Genomic DNA, 22004 nt, shown 5'->3' with positions numbered 1-22004 from the left:
CCTTAATTCTATTGACCTTTAGAGTGGACAGTTCTTTAGGTGGTTGTGGGGGGCCATCCTGTGCGTGGTAGGATTTTAACAGCATTCCAGTTTTTATGGCTTTTATCTCTTACATAACATTAGTACCTTGCCACATCTCCTCCCTGCCCCTGACTGCTGGCTGTGACACTGAAAACTGTCTCTAGGCATTGACAAATAGATAATAATCAGTAGTAGCATTAATATCAGTTATTAACCCTCAGTAACACCAATTGATGTTAATTATCAACAGTGATTGATTGCAGATTTTATCCTTGGACTGTTGCCTCTCTGTAGCTAGGGGACAGAGGCTCTGGCTTTCCTTTTAAGCTACACCTGCTCAGTGCTCTGTCTCTGGCACTGCATCCTTACTCAGCCTGTCAACAGGGGGGCTCTGCTTTACCCTGCAAATGTGCAAGCTGGGCGCGATTGAGCCCTGCCCCAGGTCACGGCCAAGCACATGAAGACGCTCGCACAAGGGCAGGAGTGTCTGGGGCTGGGGGTGCCTCGTGCCTTCCTTTCAAAATATTTTTCTTTGTTGGTGATGAACACAAGTGGAAAAACACAGCCCTGCTGATGTAAAATGACTCCTCAGTCCAGATGTGGCAGGGACGAGAAGCTTCATCATTCATGATTGGCGTCAGGCTGGAAACGTGTGTGTCACAGAGTCCGGCCTGACAAGCTCTGGGATTGCAGACCTGCAAACAGATGATGGGACCTGCCAGGTACTGGCACCTTCGGGATCCTTGAAGACATAATGCGATTTCTAGACGCCCCAGTGCTGTGCAGGGTTCAGGGCAATTTAGAACACTGTTTCTAGCCTGGCCGACTGAGATCCCTCATTTTAAAGTCTGAAACTATAATAAAACTGACAGGGTAATGAATATTCAAATTAATCTGAGCTGCTGTGTAGGTTCTCTTGTTTCTGCCCCTGATAACACTGGTTTTGCCCCACTCAGGATGGCTTAGCTACGTGAATCTTCTTGCACGCTTCCTGTTTTTCCCTGTTTCCATATGGACTTCTGAAGAGACTTTGACAAGCCCCCATGTAAAGTCCAGAGCCTGGATCCCTTCAGACTTCACCTCGCCATCCAGACTGGTATCCTTGCTGGGAACAAAGACAAGGTTTTGCTGAAACTATTATCTTCACGACCAGCCGATGGGGATGCATGGGAACTTATGATTGTGCGTCCTTTTCTAAGATTCCTGTTGTCCAGACTCTACTGACACCCTATCCACTTCTGCTGGGTCCCCAGGGCTCCGAACTCATCCTTCAGCCCGGTGGATGAGGCTGAGATCACAACTAAACTGGGGTCCCCGAGTGTGGACTCAGGCCTTCTTTGCTGAGTCTCCTTCATTTGGGGAGCCTCAGAGGGCTGGGCTCAGAGAAGAAAATTATATAAAGAATAGTGACCTACTGGGGCAAGAGGTGTCCTGCGGCTGCCATTTGTCTGTGACCTTGGTAATGTTAGGACAGACATGGGCAGACTTACAGACGAAGTCAAGCCCTTCCCGCCAGGAATGCAGAGTTCTACCCTGAGGCTGTGGCGGAGCTGGGCATGGTGTTCTGAAATCCTGGTGAATATTCAGTGGGTTCTGTCCCCTTCACTAGCTCCTGTCTATGCAAACAGCCACCTGGGAAGGAGAAGCAGAGGGTGTGCTGGCAGCGGTGACAACAGGGGACAGTGGAAGGAACGCAGGGTCACCGAGGCTGACCCAGGCAGCTGTCGCCGAGCTCCCACCATGGACAGCAGGGTGTGGGGTGCCTGCGTCCTCTGCTTGCTGGGCCCCTTGCCGATCGTGAGTAGCCAGCTCAGACCCTCCTGCCCCTCCCACTGAGCTTGAGATCTGGGAGCCACTGGGCCATACTGGGATCCACTACCCTTCCCCGGTGCAGGAGTCTCTCTACCAAGCAGTCTGGTGGCCTGGCTTGGAGAACTCCTGACACCTGCGGTCCCCACCTCTCCTCCCCCTCCCTTCCCAGGCAGCCTGCTCATCCCTGGGGAGTTCTGACAGCAAAATGTCCTTCCTGGAGTTGAACTGAGTTCGCGTGCCCATTGCATCCCTGAGGGCCTGTCTGCATCCTCGGGGCCACAATACTCTAAACAGTACCTCAAACAGTACCTCTGCCTCCCTTTCATACCCTGAGTCTTCTCCACACCTCCTCCTCCGACAAGCTTGCAGAGCCCTCCCAGTCCCCACGATCCCCAGAGCCACTTGATTGAGTTGCTTCCTTTGAAGAGGGTGTGGCCAGGGATTGAGTGTGTCTGGGTAGTAAGTGAGAAGTTGCTCCCCCCTCCAGCTTCTGGGAGCCTCTCCTTCGAAGGGCACACCCTGGGCCCTGAGCAGCTTTCCACAATCAGGTACAGTCCCGAGGCCCAGAAGGCTGGGGAGCGGGCTGCCAGGAGGGGTGTACTTTCCCAGAGTTAGTACAAGTGACAGTGACTTGGGGACCAGGATGGGAGACACAGTCCCAGATTGGAAGCTGCAGCTCCCAGGGTCTCCTGCGAGCTCACGGGACTGAGGTTGCCCTCTTCCTCCACTGGCTTGTGTGTGAGTGTGTGTGTGTTTGACAGTGTGTGCATGTGTGTGAGTGTGTGTGTGTGTGAGTGTGTATGTGTGGCCGGGGCTGCACCTGCTCTTTGCGCACGGCCTTTGGGCTTTGATACCGGTGCTGTGGATTTGCCATGTGACCTAGGTAAGTCCCTTCCTGAGCCTCACTTGTCTCTTTTGTAAAAGAAGAAAATAACATCTGCCCCGCTGAGCTATTGTGCCTGGAGAAGGATCTGACTTGTTGGAGGCTGGGCCTGCAGTGCATCATGGGTGACTTCTACTGCCCACCCCGCACTGCACAGAGTGGGGCCTCCTCCTTCTCATCTGTGTGCACCCCACAGGAAATGCATTATTCTAGAAGGGGGACTGAAATCCTGTGGGGGTCACTCAGTCACTGGTGCCAGGGTCAGGGTTAGCACTAAATCCCAGTCTCCTGGTGTGGGCTCTGTCCTGCACAGAGCCCAGGTCAGCTATAGCCATGGTCAGCCAGGCCAAGGCATACAGGACAACAGTCTCCCCTCAGGAGGAGTGGGGTCCTGGACACAGGCTAGATGATCCCTGATCCCAAGGTGAGTAGTTGGGGATCCAACCAGAATATTGGGATAAGTCTTGGAATGATCCACGTCTTCTCACCCCTGGCAGTTTCCACCCGTGACCACACACCTGAGTCATGAGTTGAGCTTCCCTGAATTTTTCTTCCCTTGGGAAGTGTGGTGGCTGTCTGTTTCTCCTTTTGGTGGGAGGCTTCCCACCAGGGGCCCTAGTTCCTTTGGCCTCGGTGGTCCAATAGTCAGGCCCTGAGAAGGCGTCTCAGGAAAGGATGGGATTGTAGTGGAGGGGGAGGAGGGCAGATGGAGCCCATGGTCCCATATCAGGCCCCGCCCTGTCCATCTACCCCACTGCTGTTGTGGATGTATGGGGGAGGTAAGACTGGGGTTCTCCTCTGAAGTGGCACTAGGCTCACTGAGTCCTGGGAAGAAGCCAAGAAGTGCTCCCAGATTGGAGATCCAGAGCCGGGGCTGCAGGTGGAATCTGCATGGTGAGGTCCCAGGGCCCAGGCAGGAGGTGGCAGAGCTGAGCCCAAGCTGGCTTTGGGGGACTGGGGTCAGCCGGTCAGGACAGGGGTGTCCTCCCCTGCAGGGGCGGGTCTGATGGGGGTGACCCTCCTTACTGGTCAGCGTCTCCAGGTCCTCTCCTAGCCCTCTGGCGTTGGGGTCCCTTCCATGTGGTCACCTACTGTCGACCGCCCCCATTCTAGTGTTTGACGTCTCTGACCCCAGCCACTGTCTCATACCCCCTATGCTTTTGCCGTGCCTCGGTTTCTGTCAAAGGACACTAGGAGTTAATGAACCACCTGCTGACATGGACTCTGTGCCAGACACTGGGGGCTTGTGTGTGCGCATGTGGATGTGAGGATGGCCATGGGCAGGGCTCTCCCCTCACGCAACTCAGGTACATCTGCCCACTCTCTTGTCTGGGCATGTTCTAAAAATATGCTCCTTTCTCTTCAAACATTCAGCTCAAATGCCACCTCCTCAGTCCTTGCGAGAAGGGCCACCCTCCAGTAGTGCTTGCCCGGCCCCTGCTCAGTTTGTATTAGATATATCAGGACCAGGTGTTAACTCTCTTCCTCACCACACTGCTGCTGCTGCTAAGTCGCTTCAGTTGTGTCCAACTCCGTGGGACCCCATAGACGGCAGCCCACCAGGCTCCACCGTCCCTGGGATTCTCCAGGCAAGAACACTGGAGTGGGTTGCCATTTCCTTCTCCAATGCATGAAAGTGAAAAGTGAAAGGGAAGTCGCTCAGTCGTGTCCGACTCTTTGCGACCCCATGGACAGAGGACAGGCTCCTCTGTCCATGGGATTTTCTAGGCAAGAGTATTGGAGTGGGGTGCCATTGCCTTCTCCACACTCTTCCCTGGTAAATCCTTGGGGACAGAAATCTACACTGATTGAATTTGATGTATATGTTGGATTCAAACTTGGGATGTGGATCCATGTTCACAGTGTAAGGAGCGTGTCTTGTAAAGCTGAGTTCCTTCTCATGTGTCTGTTTGGGGCTGTGCCCTGTTGGATGGTCAGCTTTTCTCCAGTCTGGGGGAATGGGAGGGAGAGGTGTTAAGAATTCCTGCCTTTGACTCCAGCTCCCTGGAGAACTTGTTAAAATGTGAAGTCCTAGATCCAGCCATAGATCTCTGTGTATTCTTGGCTCATTGCAGTTGATCTCTGGCTGAGTTAGAGGCACACTTTCAGAACTACTGCTAGAGGGTTTCCAGAAAAGCAGCTTGTTTCCTAGCTGATCACAGAGATCATTCCCTGTGAATGATCTGATTGTTGGGCTGCACGTCAAGGCAGGTATCCCTCCATCTATCGTCCATTACCCATCCATTTCTATGTGCATCCTATCCCCCTATCCATCCACCCATCCACCATGCATCCATGCGTCCAGTCATCCATCTTTTTATGTGTGCTAAGTTGCTTCAGTCAGACTCTTTGCGACTCCTTGGGCTGTAGCCCACCAGGCTCCTCTGTCAATGGGATTCTCCAGGCAAGGATATCAAAGTGGATTGCCATGTCCTTCTCCAGGGGATCTTCTTCCTGATCCAGTGATCTAACCCATATCTCTAACATCTCCTGCATTGGCAGGAGGGTTCTTTATCACTAGCGCCACCTGAGAAGTCCATCTATCTATATTCTGTATGTATATTCACTCATTCTACCAGCGGGCCACACAGTTACCCATTCATTCATTCATCCATGAAGACATTCATTTGCTCCTTCACCTCACTCATGGCAAGAAAAAAAAGCCACTACACGGCTGCATTGTTGAGTTGACCATCCCCATGCCATCTTCTGAAGACTTTTACTTAATGTGTCTCAGAACTGACTTCCATGAATTGAAAAGGGGAAGCCTTTGTCCAAATCTCCATTTATTCTCCCTCCCTCCTTCCCTGCTTGCCTGCCTTTCATCCAAATAGCCATTGCGTTTCTTTGATGAACCTGGTCCCTGTACCTAACTAAGAGCCCAGCTGTGGAAATGAATCAGGCTTTACCTCTGTCCTCAGATCACTTGACCAGCCAACCTAGAAGAAGCACACACTGGCTTGGCTCATGTCATTCATCCTCTGCTGCACAGGTCCTGGGCCACGTGCACCCAGAATGTGATGTCATCACTCAGCTTCGAGAGGATGAGCAAGCATGTCTACAAGCTGCCGAAGGGATGCCTAACTCCACCTTGGGTACGGGGCTGGGGAGGGAGGAGGTGGCTCGTCGTGGGTTTCTCCATCTCCTTCAGTGGCACCGCTCAGGATGGTGGACAAGCTTGTCCCCTGGGCTGAGTCCCTCCTGCTCCCACTTCTCTGTCTAGGCTGCCCTAGGATCTGGGATGGGCTGCTGTGCTGGCCAACGGCGGGCTCTGGCGAGTGGGTGAGCCTCCCCTGCCCGGCTTTCTTCTCTCACTTCAGCTCGGAGCCAGGTGAGGGGTGCTGGCGGTGGAGATGGGGGGAAGAGCCGAGGTGAGGTGGTTTCCTTGGGCGGTGGTAGAATGTGGTGGCCATGTCTTGGCTTTGGAGTCAGGCAGACCTGGATTGAGCACTGCCTTACTCCATCTTGTCTTTAGTTATGAACTTGGATGAGTCAGTTACCCTCCCTGAGCCTCAGCTTCCTGACCTCCTGTGACCTGGGGAGAACAAGAGCCCTAGCTGCACAGAGGGTGCGGTTGGGCCTGGGAGTGCTGTGCTTGGGGTCAGGCACTGAGCACTTGTTCTCTGGGTGTGAGCGGGAGGTGTGAGCAGGAGGTGTGAGCAGGAGGACTGGCCATGGGGGTGGAGAGGCAGAGTCAATCTCCCCATAAGGTGCTAACGGTTGCTTTGTCGGGGAGAGTGGAAGGGCAGCCATGCTCTGCCTCACCTGTCTGCGGTGGATGGTTCCTCCGGTGGCAGAGAGGGCCTCCTTTCTTTAGGATGCTGGGGACCCAGTTCTCTACTCTGCTCCAAGGAAACTGTTCTCTCAATTAACAGAAGGTGAGTCTGAGGCCAGAAAGGAAGGTCCCAGAAGGTGTCCCAAGCAGGCAGGACACCAGGCCTCAGGAGAAAAGGCTCCCCTCTCTCTGCTGCAGAGATGAGCTGTCTGTGCAGACTCGACCAGGGTCACTCCCGGCTCCCCCACCTTCCTGGGGAGAGGGGGAAGTCGTCCTGATCACATCTCAGCTTCCCCGGCTCCGCTTGCCTCCTAGGGGCTGTGAAGAGGGACTGCACCATTGCAGGCTGGTCGGAGCCCTTCCCGCCTTATCCCGAGGCCTGCCCTGTGCCCCTGGAGCTGCTGACTGAGGAGGTGAGAGGCTCGTCACGGATGTTTGTGTGGCCGGTAGACTACACGATGGTAGGGGCTGCCACTTCCATTGAAGTTGGCGGGTCGGAATGTGAATGACAGCACACTTCTGGAAGATGGCTGGAAGAGAGGGAGTGAGAATTAGTAGAGAGCAACTTGCTCCAGAGTGACAGGTGGGCTACGCTGCTAGGAGGAAGAGGGAGGCAGAAGGCAGGGTGGGCAGTGTTACCTGGCCAGTGTCTCCTCGACACCCTCTCTGTGCCCCAGCTCCAGGACTGGGAGCTGGGGGTGGTTGCGGGAAACAAAGGCTCTGAGTTGTTCTGGGCAAGGACCACTGCAAAAGCTCCCTGCCCTCTCTGATCCTCAGTCTGTGGAGTGGTGTGCATGGCTGTGGGACAGCGAGGGAAACCCAATGATGGAAGTGACTCCTACCCCAGCAGCACACTCCATGCTTCCAAACTGAGCAGTGCCTTGGCAAATTGCTTCCATTCCCATAACCCCATAGCTCTCTCCCTCCAGACCTGAAGGCAGAGCATGAGTCTGACATTCTTTCAGATAAAAAGACTGAGTCAGGGAGGGGCAGTCAGGGGTGATTGCCTGCATCCCTCAGGGGAGCTGGGTCCCTGATCAGGTCACCTTCTGTCTCCATCTCTGGGATCCAGGCTGAGTTGATTGATTCAAATACTTGTTTGTGGAAAGAGCTTAGCCTTGAAGCTGTTCCTGCTCTCCCCTTTATTTGCGGATGTCGTGTTCCCAAGCTAATGAGCAAGCTGGATGTCAATAAACAAGCCCGATTTCCTCCTGAGCTTTGTCACTCCCCAGGGACGCACAGTTTCTGTGGCAGCTTCTTTCTCCCATCTCCCAGCAGCAGCTAGAGTTAAGCATCTTGATCCTCATCCTTCCCCCCCACCCCCGCTTCCCTCCCCCATCCTGTTCCCTCCCTAGCTTACAGGCTGTAAACAAACTCCAAAGGGAACACTCCAAAGGGAGCTTGCCTTGGTCCCCACAGACACCCCAGCCTCACACCACACCGACAGTTTGGGGGTAGAATTCAAAGCATCACCTGCTTGATGGTCAAGCCTCCCTTTCCTCAGAGGCCCCGTTGCTGAGATTCCTTCTGCCTCCACCCTCCCCAGAAATCCTACTTCTCCGCGGTAAGGATCATCTACACCATGGGCCACAGCGTCTCAGCCGCGGCCCTCCTAGTGGCCATCATCATCCTGGTTGCTCTCAGGTTTGCCATCCCCATTCCCTGCTCCAGAACCTTCCCTGCCTCCCCGTCATCCACAGCACCAAACCTGATCTTCCGCCTGGTTGTCAAAGACGTTCCCAGGGCTACTGTGGTCATTTCATCTCCTCTGTGAAGCCCTTCTTGACTATTTCAAGCCTTTGGTTGCTGCCCTCCTAAAGCCTTCTCCAGCCTGGCCTGAGCTGTTGTCTCCTGGGAATGAGCCTCGTCTCTTTGATTATCCAGGGGCAGAGGGTGGGGGTCCCCTGTCATTTCTGCCTCTGTCCTCCATGTAATGAGCTCCCTGAAGGCAGGGAACTGATGTTTTCCCTCCCCTCACCTGCACTGAGCCCGGTTGTCTTACAAGTTAAAGCTGAAGCCTTACATTCAGTGCAATGGACCCAATCTGATAACAGCCAATCCAAGCCCATGTGATTCACCTCCCTCCTTGCTCAGTCTCCCCAAGCCTGCTCTCCCTCCTTGCCTCCTGTTTTCCTCACCCCTCCCACTCCCTCCAGGAGGCTCCACTGCCCCAGGAACTACATCCACACCCAGCTGTTCATCACCTTTATCCTCAAGGCGGCAGCTGTGTTCCTGAAGGACGCCACCCTCTTTCACCGGGAGAACACGGACCACTGCAGCTTCTCCACTGTAACAGTCATGGGTGGGGGTGCTGGTGTGGGCGAGGAGGTTGGATTAGAGACGTCAGCCTGTCCAGTCCAGTGGGCTGACCCCGGGGCTCTGGCTTTGCCAAGGACAGAGCTGGAAAGCCCCCCTCCCCCTTCCCGCCCCTCCTTGGGGTCAAGTCCTAAATCCTCCTGTGCCCAGCCCCATCATTCCCTGACTCCACTCTCTGCTCCATGTTCTGTATTCTGGTTTCATTCCCATCCCATAGCCCAGCCCAGAGCACACTTCACTCCACTCATGCTTCCATCTCACACTTCCTCTGGGCTCTGTCTCTGCTGGGTGTGGGTGTATCAGGCGCTGGACAAAGCCAGGTCTCTTCTTCAAGAAGCACCCAGGATGCCTAAGGGGACAGATTGTACCAGATTACAGGACCATCAGGTAGAGGGAGCTGAAAGCTGGGAGAGAACAGGAGAGGGCTTCAGGGAGGAGGTGGCTTTGGAGCTCTGGGGAGGGGGGAACGGGCAGCAATGATAGGGAGAGAGCAGGGAGGACCAGGGTGAAGCAGCTCTCACAGACAGGAGAAGCTGGGGCCACTCCAGGAAACAGGGAAGTCATCATGGCGGTGGGGAGGTGGACGAATGAGAGGAGGCCAAAAATAAAAGAAGTTGGGCTGGGTGTGGGCAGCTCTTACTAGGTTTTCTGACACTGTACCAGAAATGAATAGATACATGAATGAACACGCCAACAGATGACCTTCATTCCTTAATGAAAGAAACAATAATAGTATATATACTTAGTGCTTAGGTACCAGGCATTATGCTAAATGCTTTACATGTATTGTCTCATTTTCTTTCCTATGCATATTTTCATTTTAGTTCCGTTTGTAGATGAGGGATATTTGGGAGGCCACCCAGCTGCTGAGTGCTGGGAATGGGGCCACGCACTCAGAGCACTCGCCTCTGAGCTCAGAGTCAAGCCACCCAACCGATGAGCAGAGTCACTCAGTGACTGAGTGAATGCATGGGTGCATGCATGTGTCTTCGCAGGATGGAGCTCTGCAAGAGTAATGGTGTTCCATAGCCTCAGCTCTAGGGAGAGACTTGAGCTCAGGAGGGACGGCGAGATAGTGTCAGTAAAAATAGTAGCAATTTGTATACAGGGTTTCCATTTAATCCTTATGATGAGACCATGAGTTAGGGGTTGGAAGTTTTTCATTTTATATGTGAAAAGTTAAGGTGTGGGTGGGTTACCCAGATGATAAACTTGAAGCCAGGCTCTCTGGATCCCAAATCTGTGTTCTTCACAACCATATTATATATACTACCACATCCCCTCGGTGGTAGCCCAAAGTGGAAGAGACTTGGGGGTAGGGGAGCTTTGATGGGGCTCCAGTGGGTGTCCTGGCTCTGAGGCGCCCAGGGCCCTGGCCCACAGGTCCTGTGTAAGGTTTCTGTGGCCACTTCCCATTTCGCTACCATGACCAACTTCAGCTGGCTGCTGGCAGAAGCTGTGTACCTGACCTGCCTCTTAGTCTCCACATTGCCCAGCACAAGGAGGGTCTTCTGGTGGCTGGTTCTCGCTGCCTGGGGTGAGCACGGAGGGCTGGTTTGGGCACCATGGTGGGGGGCGGGTGGAGTGGGTGGAGGATTGGGGATGACCAGGGAGCTCACACAAAGATCCTTTCAGCTCACTCATGATGACCCCAAGGCCCAGAAAGGGGAAGGATGGCTGTAGTCGTACAGCGAGCGTTGAGATCAGGACCGGGTCCCCTGCCCCTGGGCTCTCACAGGGTCCTGCCTTCACAGTGCCCTGTGTGATGCTGGTAGTGGTGGTGGGAGGTGGGCACAGGATGCAGACCCTTACTCATGGCTTTTCTGTACCCCCACAGGGCTTCCTCTGCTCTTTACCGGCATGTGGGTGGGTTGCAAGTTGGCCTTTGAAGATGTTGCGTGAGTTTGGGCTATCCCTTCATCACACCTGTACTGGGTCCTGGTGAGGCTGTCCTCCAAGCTGGGATGAGAAAGGGGAGGTCCCTGGTCCTGACTTCAGGAACTCCCAGGGTTGGGTGGGGGTGGGGAGGGGTAGGAGGCACAGTCCATGGATAACACAGAAGAGGCTTGAGCCTGGGCAGGAAGGGGGCACAGGGTCTCGGGTTTCGGGATCTCAGGGGATAGGGGCTGTAAGAAGGGACCTTCCAGAATAGGGGAAGTGTTGGGGCCACAGAAAATAGCAAACATGACTGATTTTTGAGAAACTCATACACCTTGGTGAAGGGAAAGGGTGAGCCCCTCTTGAATTAGGGTGTCCCTTTGGAAAGGGCCTAAATGTCTCGAGAAGATAAGGCTTGTTCGGGGTAAGGTGAGGCTATAAGGATCGAATTCTAGAGGGAGGAGCCTAGAGCTGTAGGTAGAGGGAAGAAAGGAGAGAGGAGCAGGGGTACCCCAGAAAAGGGCTTCTCAGCAACTGCGCTCTGTTCCCCCGACACCCCGCCATCAGTCCAGGCCTGCCCTCTCTTCAGGTGCTGGGACCTGGACGACAGCTCCCCCTACTGGTGGATCATCAAAGGACCCATCGTCCTCTCTGTTGGGGTCAGTGCGTGAGGCCAGTGTCCTCTGCATTATTCAGCCGATCTCCCTGGGCCCACCAAGCAGCCATACACAGCAGGAAACATGACTCCAGGCTGGGAGTCAGGATACCCTGGGTTCGAGCCTGACTCCCCCACAGGTGCTCTGTGAGGCCCTCTCTGGACCTCAATGGTGAAAGTCACTCAGTCGTGTCCGACTCTTTGTGACCCCATTGACTATACAGTCCATTGAATTCTCCAGGCCAGAATACTGGAGTGGGTAGCCTTTCCCTTCTCCAGGGGATCTTCCCAACCCAGGGATCGAATCCAGGTCTCCCGCATTGCAGGTGGATTCTTTACCAGCTGAGCCACAAGGGAAGCCCATGAATAGCCCATTGGAAAAATCAGAGCTCAGGCTTCTTCTAACTCAGAATTTTGATGAGTCTGGTGGCCTGGTTGCAGATCACCTACCACTGCAGTGAGGCCTGGCTCGGGGTGTAGAAGGAGCAGCAGCTGAAACCCCTACCTTGCCCACACTCAAGGCAAAGCAGCCAGGACTGGTTTGCATGGCCTGGGTGAATGCACACATCTTTGTTGATTTTGTAATTGTGCAAAGTGAAGGCCACACGCTTTTTAGAAGAGCCTGAGAGGTGCTGGAAGCAGGATGAAAGGTATGACCTCCCACTTTTGGCCTGGGACTGGAGGAGGGGGACCCTGAGCCCAGGATCCCCTGAGCACCATGTTGGACCTCCCAGTCTCCAGGTGGCAAGGTCTCGAGCAATGACCTGCTCATCCTGGCCCTCAAAGACCTGAGGTTTCTAGTCCCCAAAGAGGTCCTACCCCAGGCCATTTGGGTCACTCCTGCCACTTGCCTGCACCTCCATTTCCAGGTGAACTTTGGGCTTTTTCTCAATATTATCCGTATCCTGCTGAGGAAACTGGAGCCAACTCAGGGCAGCCTCCACACCCAGCCTCAGTACTGGTAAGGTGTGTGTGTTTGTGAGTGTGCATGTGGGGGTGTGTATATGTGTTTCAGGAAATTCTGGGGACATAACTGGTGCAGGAGTCAGATGGTTCTTTTTTATTCATCATTAGACATCCATCATCTTGGTCCTGTGCTTCTCCCCAGGTTCCCAGAGAGAGAATAGTTCTGGTCCCTGCCCTCCAGTGAAACACAATATAGGAAGGATGGGGGTCCCAAACAGCCAGTTAGCAACCCACATTGTGGGTGATGAGTGTGGAGATCAATTTCTATGGGAGCCTGCGGAAAGAGATCCTTTCTAAATGAATCATGGGGTTAGAGTACAATCTGGGAGGACTTTCTGGAAGAGGTGTCCTTGAATTAGACTTTGAAAGATACATACACTTGACTGGGATAAGTTGAGACCAGAGCATTTGAGAGAGGGAACAGCAGAATCCAGGCCTTGTCTTCTTCTGCAGGCGTCTCTCTAAGTCAACGCTTCTCCTCATTCCTCTGTTTGGAATCCACTATGTCATTTTCAACTTCCTGCCTGACAGTGCTGGCCTGGACATCCGCCTCCCCCTAGAACTGGGACTGGGCTCTTTCCAGGTGAGGGTCCCCACAGTACTCTCTCCTTCCCTCTGAGTCTTCGCGTAGGAGCGGGGGGTGCTGCTGTCCACAGGGGTGGTTGATTTCATGGCAGGTGAGGGTGACTAGACCAGTTATTCTTCCTTCCAGATACTCATTCATCTATTCAACTGTCCATCTGTTTGTTACTTTATATCCATCTATATCTTTATTCATTCAACTATCCCTGTATCTATCTACCCATCCATCCGTCCACTCTATTCAACATTTTGTTGTTGTTTAGTTGCTCAGTCATGTCCGACTCTTTGCGACCCCATGGACTGCAGCATGCCAGGCCTCCCTGTCCATCACCAACTCCTGGAGCTTGCTCAAACTCATGACCATTAAGTTGGTGATGCCATCTAACCATCTCACAAATTCAGCATTTACTGAGCACCTATTATGTGCCAGGCTCTGTGCTCAATACTGGGGGATGCAGAAATAAATAAAATCAGAGAAACGGGCCATCAGGCCAGTGATAAAGCTTTGGAATGCTTGCTACGGCAATTACATATGACAATATGCCTGGCACATAGTAATGTGATGAATATGTCTACTTTGCATTTTTCCAAAGACCTGGCCCAGGTCACAGCCTGTTGGGGGTGGGGGAAAAGGTAGTAGGAAGACTACAGACATCCAAGGCCAAGCCAGGGTGATGGGGTCCTTTCTCTTTGACCTCACAGGGCTTCATTGTTGCTATCCTGTACTGCTTCCTCAACCAAGAGGTATGTGACTCAGACTACCCTTATTCTTTAAGCCTTTCCTCCCACCACTCCTAAGCCTGCCTCTCTCCTGTCCAGCCCCTGTAAATCCCACCTCAGGCCATAACTTGAGTCCTGCAATCCTTTGTGGAAATCTGTCCTGAGTTTCTGGATCAAGCTTAACCTGAATACTTCCTGTGAACATCTTTTATCCATCCTTCCTCTGGTCTTGGCCAAGCTTACTATCCATTCATCATGAGGTAGAAAAGGCCTCTCAGGGATTAGAAGAGGGATGTAGGGGCTGGGGTGGGGGCTAAAAGGGGTCCTTCCATTCTGTATTCCTAAAATTGAACATTAGAGAGAGTTACGGGAAGGAGTAAGTCAGATCCTAGAGAGACAGAGAGAAGACACAGAGGAAACAATAAAGTCTAAGGTAGACACACAAAGTCTAGGAAAATAGATTCAGGCGAAAGACAGGGAAGATGATGGAGAGCAGAGGCAGGGGTGCTGAGAGAGAGCACCTGGAAGAGATACGCAAAAAGAACAAACCAAAAAGGTGAACACACACGTGAACAGACAGAATGTCCCTGTCCTGCCCAGTCATGTCTGACTCTTTCCCTTGGGATTCCTTTGTCCATGGGATTTTCTAGGCAAGAATACTGGAATGTGTTGCAATTCCCTTCTCCAGAGGATCTTCCTGACATAGGGATCAAACCCAAGTATCCTGAATTGCAGGTAGATTTTTTTTTTGGCTGTTTTTTGCCACTTTATTATTATTTTTTTGATCAAAGGATAATTGCTTTACAGAATTTTGTTTTTTTCTGTCAGACATCAGCAAGAATCAGCCATAGGTACACCCATCAGGCCTCCCTCCTGAAAGTCCCTCCCATCTCCCTCCCCATCCCACCTTCTAGGTTGTCACAGAGCCCCTGTTTGAGTTCCCTGAGTCATACAGCAAATTCCCATTGGCTACCTATTTTACATACGGTATTGTAAGTTTCCATGTTACTCTCTCCATGCAGGCAGATTCTTTACTGTCTGAGCCACCAATAAAGTCCCTATAGACAGAATAGATGGTGCCAGTGCACTTGTAGAATCATGGAGAGATGGCAGAGAGGAGTAAATTATAACATCCAACCCAGAAGACACTTCGTATTTTCCCCTTAGGACAGACTTGCTATCGGGCAGTAGTGTGAGAATTTAACTCTGTCCCAGCATTGGAGAAGGAAATGGCAACCCACTCCAGTGTTCTTGCCTGGAGAATCCCAGGGACGGGGGAGCCTGGTGGGCTGCCGTCTCTGGGGTCGCACAGAGTCAGACACGACTGAAGTGACTTACCAGCTTATCAGCTGTTCTGCTAGAGAAGGCACTGGCACCCCACTCCAATACTCTTGCCTGGAAAATCCCATGGATGGAGGAGCCTGGTGGGCTGCAGTCCATGGGGTCGCTAAGAGTCAGACACGACTGAAGTGACTTAGCAGCAGCAGCAGCAGCAGCTGTTCTGCTGGAGACCTGGGTACACAGACCTGCCAGGCTCCAGCTGTGGAGCATTGCTACCCCTTACCTGACACTTCTGTCTCTTCTTGGCTCCCTCTCTTCTGACATTCTTTGCCCCCAGTAGCCTCTCTGAGTCTCCTGCAGACTTATTTGGGATCTGGGAGCAAACACAGGACTTCCATACCTGCCTGTAATGGCTCATGGGCCCTGGGCTACTTGGAGAGGACAGAGTACTTATTTTTTGGCCAGAAACTCAAGAAAACACCCATAATTGTCTTTAAGTGGTCCAAGACAAAAGCAGTACTAAAAGACAGAGAAGGAGCCAAACGGAATGGTCAGAAATACTTGCAGGAAGGAGGAAGTAGTATCCTCTAGAGGTAGTACTTAGCTGTGGCTGTGGCCAACCGTAGCTTCTCCTGCTGCAGGAAACCCCTGTCTCAGTTTCTCCTGCATGGCCTCCCCGGCACCCTCAACCCCACTGGGGCTGAATAAAGAAGTGACAGTGGGACCTTCCTAACGCCCTCCCTCTTGTTCTTGGAGGTGAGGACTGAGATCTCGCGGAGATGGCACGGCCACGATCCTGAACTTCTGCCAGCCCGGGTGACTCATATCAAGTGGACGACGCCTTCACACTCGAGGGTGAAGGTGCTGACATCTGCGTGTTAGTCTGGTCACAGCCTGTGACTGGAGCCCACACCTGAACTTGGGCAGCTACATGGGTCTACCACCCTCCACAGCGTCCCATGGGAACTCTCATGCTTCCTCCCAGCACTTCTTTCCTGTCTCATTCCTGACTCTCTTTCCCAGGTCCTTTTGTGTCCGCTGCTGTTCTTCTCATGTCCCTCCTCCTAGAATCTGGGCCATAGCCCAAGGCCAGAGGAGCCAAAAAACTTGTAAATGAATAGGTACACGTTAGAGTGACCCCATCCACCTCTGCGGGGGAGGGATCTGTAAGCTTTGTTTGGACCATGATGCTGGCATGCGTTTATCACATCTCAGTTCTTGTCACATCCCCGTCACGGGTCTGTGCAGGGATCCTCTTGTTTAATTCATTAAAAAATATATATTCTCTTTTGTCTCTACTTCCATTCCCAAACATTCCAATGTGTTGAATGCGGATACTTGTTTCTGTGTTCTCGCAAAACACATAGTGTTGTGTGTCTCTGTACTTTTAATTTACATAAATGCTGTCGATTATATGCCTCATCCTGCTTCTAATGTTTTTCCTCTCAGCACAGTACTTTCAAGAGAGCCACCCGTGTTGCCGTGTGCCCATCTGGTGGCTTGTTTTGACTGCCTTATGGTGCCACCTGGTGTCACCAGCCATATGTGACCATCCCGTCTCCCCCTGCCTCTAGGTGACTGTTCCCGTGCCCTCTTGTCCCCAGGCCGGGGAGCCTTTCATCGGGACACATTCCGGGGAGTGAAAGCTGTGCCAATTCAGCCGATATGCCTTTTCTTAACACGACAGAGTGGTTCCAGATTGCACTCCAGAACTGCCAGCGAGATCTCCACTCCCACCAGCAGCTCCACCAACACTTGGCATTACCCAGCTTTTCAATGTTTGCAAGTCAAATGGGTGTACGGTGACGTCTCCTTGTTGTTTAAATCCACATTCCTCTGATAACTAATGAGCGAGCATCTCTTCTCTGCTTGTGCCTGTTAGCCTTTTAGGTTGTCCTTCTGGAAAATGCTCGAATCTCTCTCTCTACTTTTCTCTAGGGTGGAGGTTCCTCGGTTCTAGGTTTTTCTCTTATGTCTTCTCCATTGCTTGCCCTCCTGTGTCCCCAGCCTGCTTCTTCCTCCCAAGTCCTCTGCCCAAGTGCTGCCCCTGAAGTAATGCAACATGCTTTTTTTCCCTTTAGTTTCAAATCAGAAAAGTAGTTCATCCTCATTGCAGGGCATTTGGGAGATATAGAAGGGATTTTAAAAGAAAATAAAAATCAGCCAGTGGGCACTTCCCTGGCAGTCCAGTGGTTAACACTTTGCCTTCCAATGCAGGGGTGCAGGTTGGATTCTTGGTTAGGGAGCAAAGATCCCACATGCCTCACAGCCAAAAACCAAAACATGAAACAGAAGCAGTATTATAACAAATTCAGTAAAGACCTTAAAAAATGGTCCATATCCAAAATAAAAGTCATTAAATTAAAATATCAGTCATAATCTCATTACCCAAAGACAATCACTACTGATATTTTTGTATGTTTCCTAAAATATTTTCCTCCTCTGCTTTCTTGAAATATCACGAGATCATGATATATTCATAAATTTCTGTCATGTCTTATATTTAAAATGAACATAAATGATATATAAAAATGGACAACAAGCACATGAAAAGATGCTCAATGTCATCAGTCATTGGGAAAATGCAAATCAAAATCATAATGAGAGCATTTTACACCCAGTAGAGTGGCTAAAATGAAAAAAAAAAAAAAACAAGTATTCACAAGGATGTGGAGATATTGGAACTCTCATGCTTTGTTGGTGGAAATGTAAAATGGTACAATCGCTTTGGCAAAAAGTCTGGCAGTTCCTGGAAAAGTCCAACATTTAGTTACCATGTGACTTGGCATATAGGCAAGTCATGCCTGTACAAAACTTATACATGAATATTCATAGCAGCCCGGCTCATAACTACCAAAAGATGGAAACCCAACTGTCCATCAATTATTAAATAGATAAATAAAAGGTGATATATCCATACAACCAATAACAAAAAGGAATGAAATATGGATACATGATTCAACATGGATGACCCCTAAAAATATTGTGCTAAGTGAAATGACTTAGATATGAGATTTATTATATGATTATTTATTATATGATTTCATTTATATGAAATACTCAGAATAAGCAAATCTATAGGAACAGAAAACAAATTAGAGGTTTTCAGGATTGGGAGGATAAACTGATTACTAATGGGTACTGAGTTTCTTTTAAGGGGAATTAAATGTTCTAAAATTAGATAGTGGTAATGGTTGCATACTCTGTGAATATACTAAAGACCACTGAATTATATACTTTAAAAGGGTAAACTTTTTGACATGTGAGCTGTATCTCAATAAAATTGTTATTCAAAAAGTAAACAAATAGTTGCTGCAGAACTCTTGCAGACCTATATTCTGCTTCATAGTTTGTAAAGCCTATTTAATAGTCTTTTTAAAGCAGCAATATTTCCAGTTTTATTTCATGTATCTAATATTCTTTATTTAACCAATTAATGTTTTGCAAATATTCTACTGGTGAACTTTGCTTCTAATTTCTTAATAGTTGTGATGACAAACTTCTTTGCATGTAATTCGTCATGTACAACTCAAAAAAAATAAAAACATTAGAGTAAACCCATAAACATAGAATTTTTTAGCCAATACAACGCAGGTGATAAGTATTTTAAATCTCATTGGCAAACTGCCTCCCAGAAAAGTTGACTCAGTGTATTCTTGCACAAGCGGTGTGAATGTGATGGTCTCTCTGCTTCATTATTTCCATTAAAAGTATCTTCATTAGCTTAATAGTCAAACAGTGGTTTCCTGAAGTTTTAACTGGTGTTAGGTAGAGGTTAGTTAGCAGTTAGAAACAGTGGTTGAAGCAGAAGTTCACTTTGTGAATGATCTATTCCTTTCTTAGAGGCTTCATCTATGGCCCAAAGCTTACTTCTTGCTTCCTTCTAGTTTTTACTGGAGTTTCAAATTCCCACCACTTTTTTAGCCTCTTCCATTACAAGAATCCCCGGACTGGGACTGTATCAAGGGTTCCTATCTATGTCCTTTGATTGTTGGGGCCTTAGCATCCCCATCAGTATGGGGAAAGAAGTCGGTCAGTAAGTGACTTCTGCTGCTGCTGCTGCTAAGTCGCTTCAGTCGTGTCCGACTCTGTGCAACCCATAGATGGCAGCCCACCAGGCTCCGCCGTCCCTGGGATTCTCCAGGCAAGAACACTGGAATGGGTTGCCATTTCCTTCTCCAATGCATGAAAGTGAAAAGTGAAAGGGAAGTCGCTCAGTCGTGTATGACTCCCAGCGACCCCATGGACTGCAGCCTACCAGGCTCCTCCGCCCATGGGATTTTCCAGGCAAGAGTACTGGAGTTGGGTGCCATGACCTTCTCCAAGTGACTTCTGAGTTCTCTACAAAAGAGAAATTGAATTGCAGGAAACAAGATAAGTTGAGGTGAGCAATGCTTAACTTGGCCACCAGATGGCAGAACAATTGCAGTGAAGAACCCTGGATGGGCTGACAGAACTTCCAGGATGAGGCCCCAACACTGGTGGTGATGGATGCAGAACTCCCAGGGCCTGGGCGTAGTAAGCCCGGAGGGCTGATGGAGAAAGGGGCTCCTGGTCTGGCCAGCATAGGGGAGCAAGAGGCTCCTGGAGGAGGGGGGCAATGCAATACCCCTAAGCCCTTCTGACCTCAGTCTTGAGGAGTAAGAAGCTGATGAGAAGAAAAAGAGCTGAAGAGACAGGAGTGCTCACTGGAGTCTCCCTACAGGATTCACAGCAGATTGGGGTAGGGGTTCCCTGGACACCTGGTTCTGTGCAGGTAGAGTAGGATTTCCCATCATCCACTGCAGCATTTTCCTTCCAGCCATATTCTCCGCAGGTCCTAAAAGGCATTTTCTAAAGGAAAGGAAGAAACTCTACTTCCCTCCTGTTGTGTCCAGCCTGTGCTCCTCTCCATTGTGGGGAGGAGGAGTGATGGTAAAAATGAGGGGCTTGTTCCCTGTCCCGGGGAGCCCTCGGGAGTATTGAAGCTATCCCCAAAGATAAAACTTGATATAAGGATGGGTGTGCTGGGCTAACATTTTCTTGGCTGTGGGAACTCAGAGAACGGGGTGTTGGTGAGGGCAGGAGCAGTCAAGGAAGACTTCCTGGAGGAGGGGACTCGGGTTGGTTGTATAGACTCTAGAATTCCACAAGACCAAGCACCACCATCTGCTGGGCAGGAAGCAAGAATGTGGCTGATCTCAAGTTGGGTAGCAATGTTTGGAGGAAGGGTCTGCAGGACAGGATGGTGGGCATCAGACGGAGACTTCGTTCTCCCCAGGAATATTCATGGGCATTCCTGTTAGAGTGCTGGGTTCTGCAGGGCCACCCATTTGCTCAGTACATGCTTAGGTGGCAGACAGCTTGTAGAGCCTAGAAACACAGCTGCAAACAGCTCCAGAACAACCCTATTCAAGGGGCTTAGGGTCTGGCTAGGGAGGATATGGGTCAGAAGATAGAACTTCTTGGGTTGGGTTAAGTAGAAACATGATGTAGTCAGTGATGTTAGGGAGCTCACTGGTCTCCAGGAGAAGAGTCAGAGGCAGTGCCCATGCCCCACCAGGGGACCACTGTGGCGAATTCCTCATTCCACCGCTTTTGGCTACAGACACAGCTGCTCATACCAGTAACACTGGGGATAAAATGCCAGATACCCAACACGGCTGTCCTGAAAAGCCAAACTCCTCCACTGGCCTGCTTACCAAAAGCTCGATTGCACCTGGCTTCCTCTTGGTGTTCTCTTCCAAACCCAAGCCACACAGAGCTACTTCTGACGGCACGGCCTTGGCCTGCTAGTGGCAGGGGATGCTGGGGAGCCCCTGCTGACTTCTACCCAGAGAGAGTCTGCACACTGTCACAAGTTCAGACATAAGACTGACATTCAGAATGAGCTGGCCATGGACATGACAGAGTCCAACACTGGGAGGCGGTCATGCAGCTCAAACAGTTGCATGATAATGGTGTACACAGGAAAAACAGAGCTCCAAAAGAAGCATCTAGAGGACCAAATCTAGCCTGGGGGAGTTCTTTAAAAAAAAAAAGGCTTTCTGCTCTGTAACAACCTAGAGGGGTGGGATGGGGAGGGGGGTAGGAGGGAGTTCAAGAGAGAGGGGACATACGGATGCCTATGGCTGTTTTCCATAGGACACATGTATACTTATGTTGATGTTTGGCAGAAACCAACACAATAATGTAAAGCAATTATCCTTCAAGTAAAAATAAATACATTTTTAAATATTTAAATAAAAAAGGCTTTCTGGAGAAAGTGCCATGTACCATGTAAGCTGAGATTAGACCACAAGTATAAATTGGCTGGATAAGAAAGTGGGTGAAAATCCCAGATAGTGGAAATAGCATGTGCAAAGGCCCTGAGGTGGAAAGGAGCTTGTCATTTGGCAGGAACTGAAAGTAGCTACTGTGGTTATTGGAGTGAGAAAAGCCTGAGATAAGGAAGTTTGGGCAGCACCCAGCTCTTGCAGGGTCAGGGAAATCACACTGAGGAAATTTTATCTCAAGAGCTATTGGAAATGTGTGATGTAATGAAACTTCTAATTTTGCAATAATCTCTCTGACTGGTTTGGATAGGAAGACTGAATTTCCGGTGGAGACCTCAGCTGGAAGCAGGGAGGCTGAAAAGGGAGGCTTGGCTCAGGGGATGGTGGTAGGAAAGATTAGGCCAGAGTAAAGATGTCTAACTGGGTGATGAGTTAATATGTGAGGTGAAGGGAAGGGAGATTTCCAGGAAGGTTCTTCTGAAACAGGTTGCAGTGGAGAAGAGCACATTTTAAGGGGAAGATCGTGTCTTAGGAGCGTGAGCGCGACCAGTGTTGGGTGCATGGGAGACAGTTGGGCACCAGGGGGCAGGCTGGAGCTGAGAAGACAGGCCTGGCTCTGGAGTGGAGTTCCAGAGCGGTGGGAATATCGGAGGTGGTGTATTTGACTCCCGAAGGGTGAAAGTGAGTAGTGGAGACAGAGCCGCTGAACATCCCCGTGGGGAGCAGTAAACTCCAGAGCAGGCTGGAGGGAACAGCCCTAGACAGGGAGGGAATCCAGATGGACTGGGATTGGGGACGCTTTGAGCACTGCCTCGCAGCCCTGAGACCTGAGACTGGGCTTGCAAACTCATCAGTGGACTT

At 50.7% G+C, this 22004-nt stretch overlaps 1 protein-coding gene across 6 annotated transcripts; it reads left to right on the top strand.

The window, feature by feature from the left end:
• The first annotated feature begins 1649 nt into the window (after positions 1 to 1649).
• On the top strand, positions 1650 to 17686 carry GHRHR (growth hormone releasing hormone receptor). 6 transcript variants are annotated; one of them, XM_061414205.1, is made up of 14 exons: positions 1650 to 1818; positions 5709 to 5811; positions 5940 to 6047; positions 6807 to 6904; positions 8038 to 8135; positions 8648 to 8780; positions 10191 to 10344; positions 10645 to 10705; positions 11275 to 11344; positions 12210 to 12301; positions 12760 to 12889; positions 13591 to 13632; positions 15646 to 15750; positions 16464 to 17686. In XM_061414205.1, the coding sequence occupies exons 1-14, from the start codon at positions 1762 to 1764 to the stop codon at positions 16530 to 16532; spliced, it is 1320 nt and encodes a 439-aa protein (XP_061270189.1). In that variant the 5' UTR covers positions 1650 to 1761; the 3' UTR covers positions 16533 to 17686. The 6 variants fall into 6 exon arrangements, with proteins under 6 accessions (XP_061270189.1, XP_061270190.1, XP_061270192.1 ...); XM_061414209.1 differs by lacking the exon at positions 1650 to 1818 and adding an exon at positions 2297 to 2381; XM_061414206.1 differs by lacking the exon at positions 13591 to 13632.
• Positions 17687 to 22004: the final 4318 nt, after the last annotated feature.

Source organism: Bos javanicus, chromosome 4 (genome assembly GCF_032452875.1).
Source record: "Bos javanicus breed banteng chromosome 4, ARS-OSU_banteng_1.0, whole genome shotgun sequence".
NCBI classification, from domain to species: Eukaryota; Metazoa; Chordata; class Mammalia; order Artiodactyla; family Bovidae; genus Bos; species Bos javanicus.
The sequence above is the reverse complement of the archived record's forward strand: the minus strand, read 5'-3'. Positions and strand labels throughout refer to the sequence as shown.

Bases quoted from the DNA above. Each gene is read 5' to 3' on its own strand.
- GHRHR (XM_061414205.1), top strand. From the start codon at position 1,762: ATGGACAGCAGGGTGTGGGGTGCCTGCGTCCTCTGCTTGCTGGGCCCC. The intron at 6,905-8,037 runs GTGAGAGGCTCG...CACCCTCCCCAG, and splicing joins TGGAGCTGCTGACTGAGGAG to AAATCCTACTTCTCCGCGGT. The intron at 15,751-16,463 runs GTGCTGACATCT...CCCTGCCTCTAG, and splicing joins CTTCACACTCGAGGGTGAAG to GTGACTGTTCCCGTGCCCTC.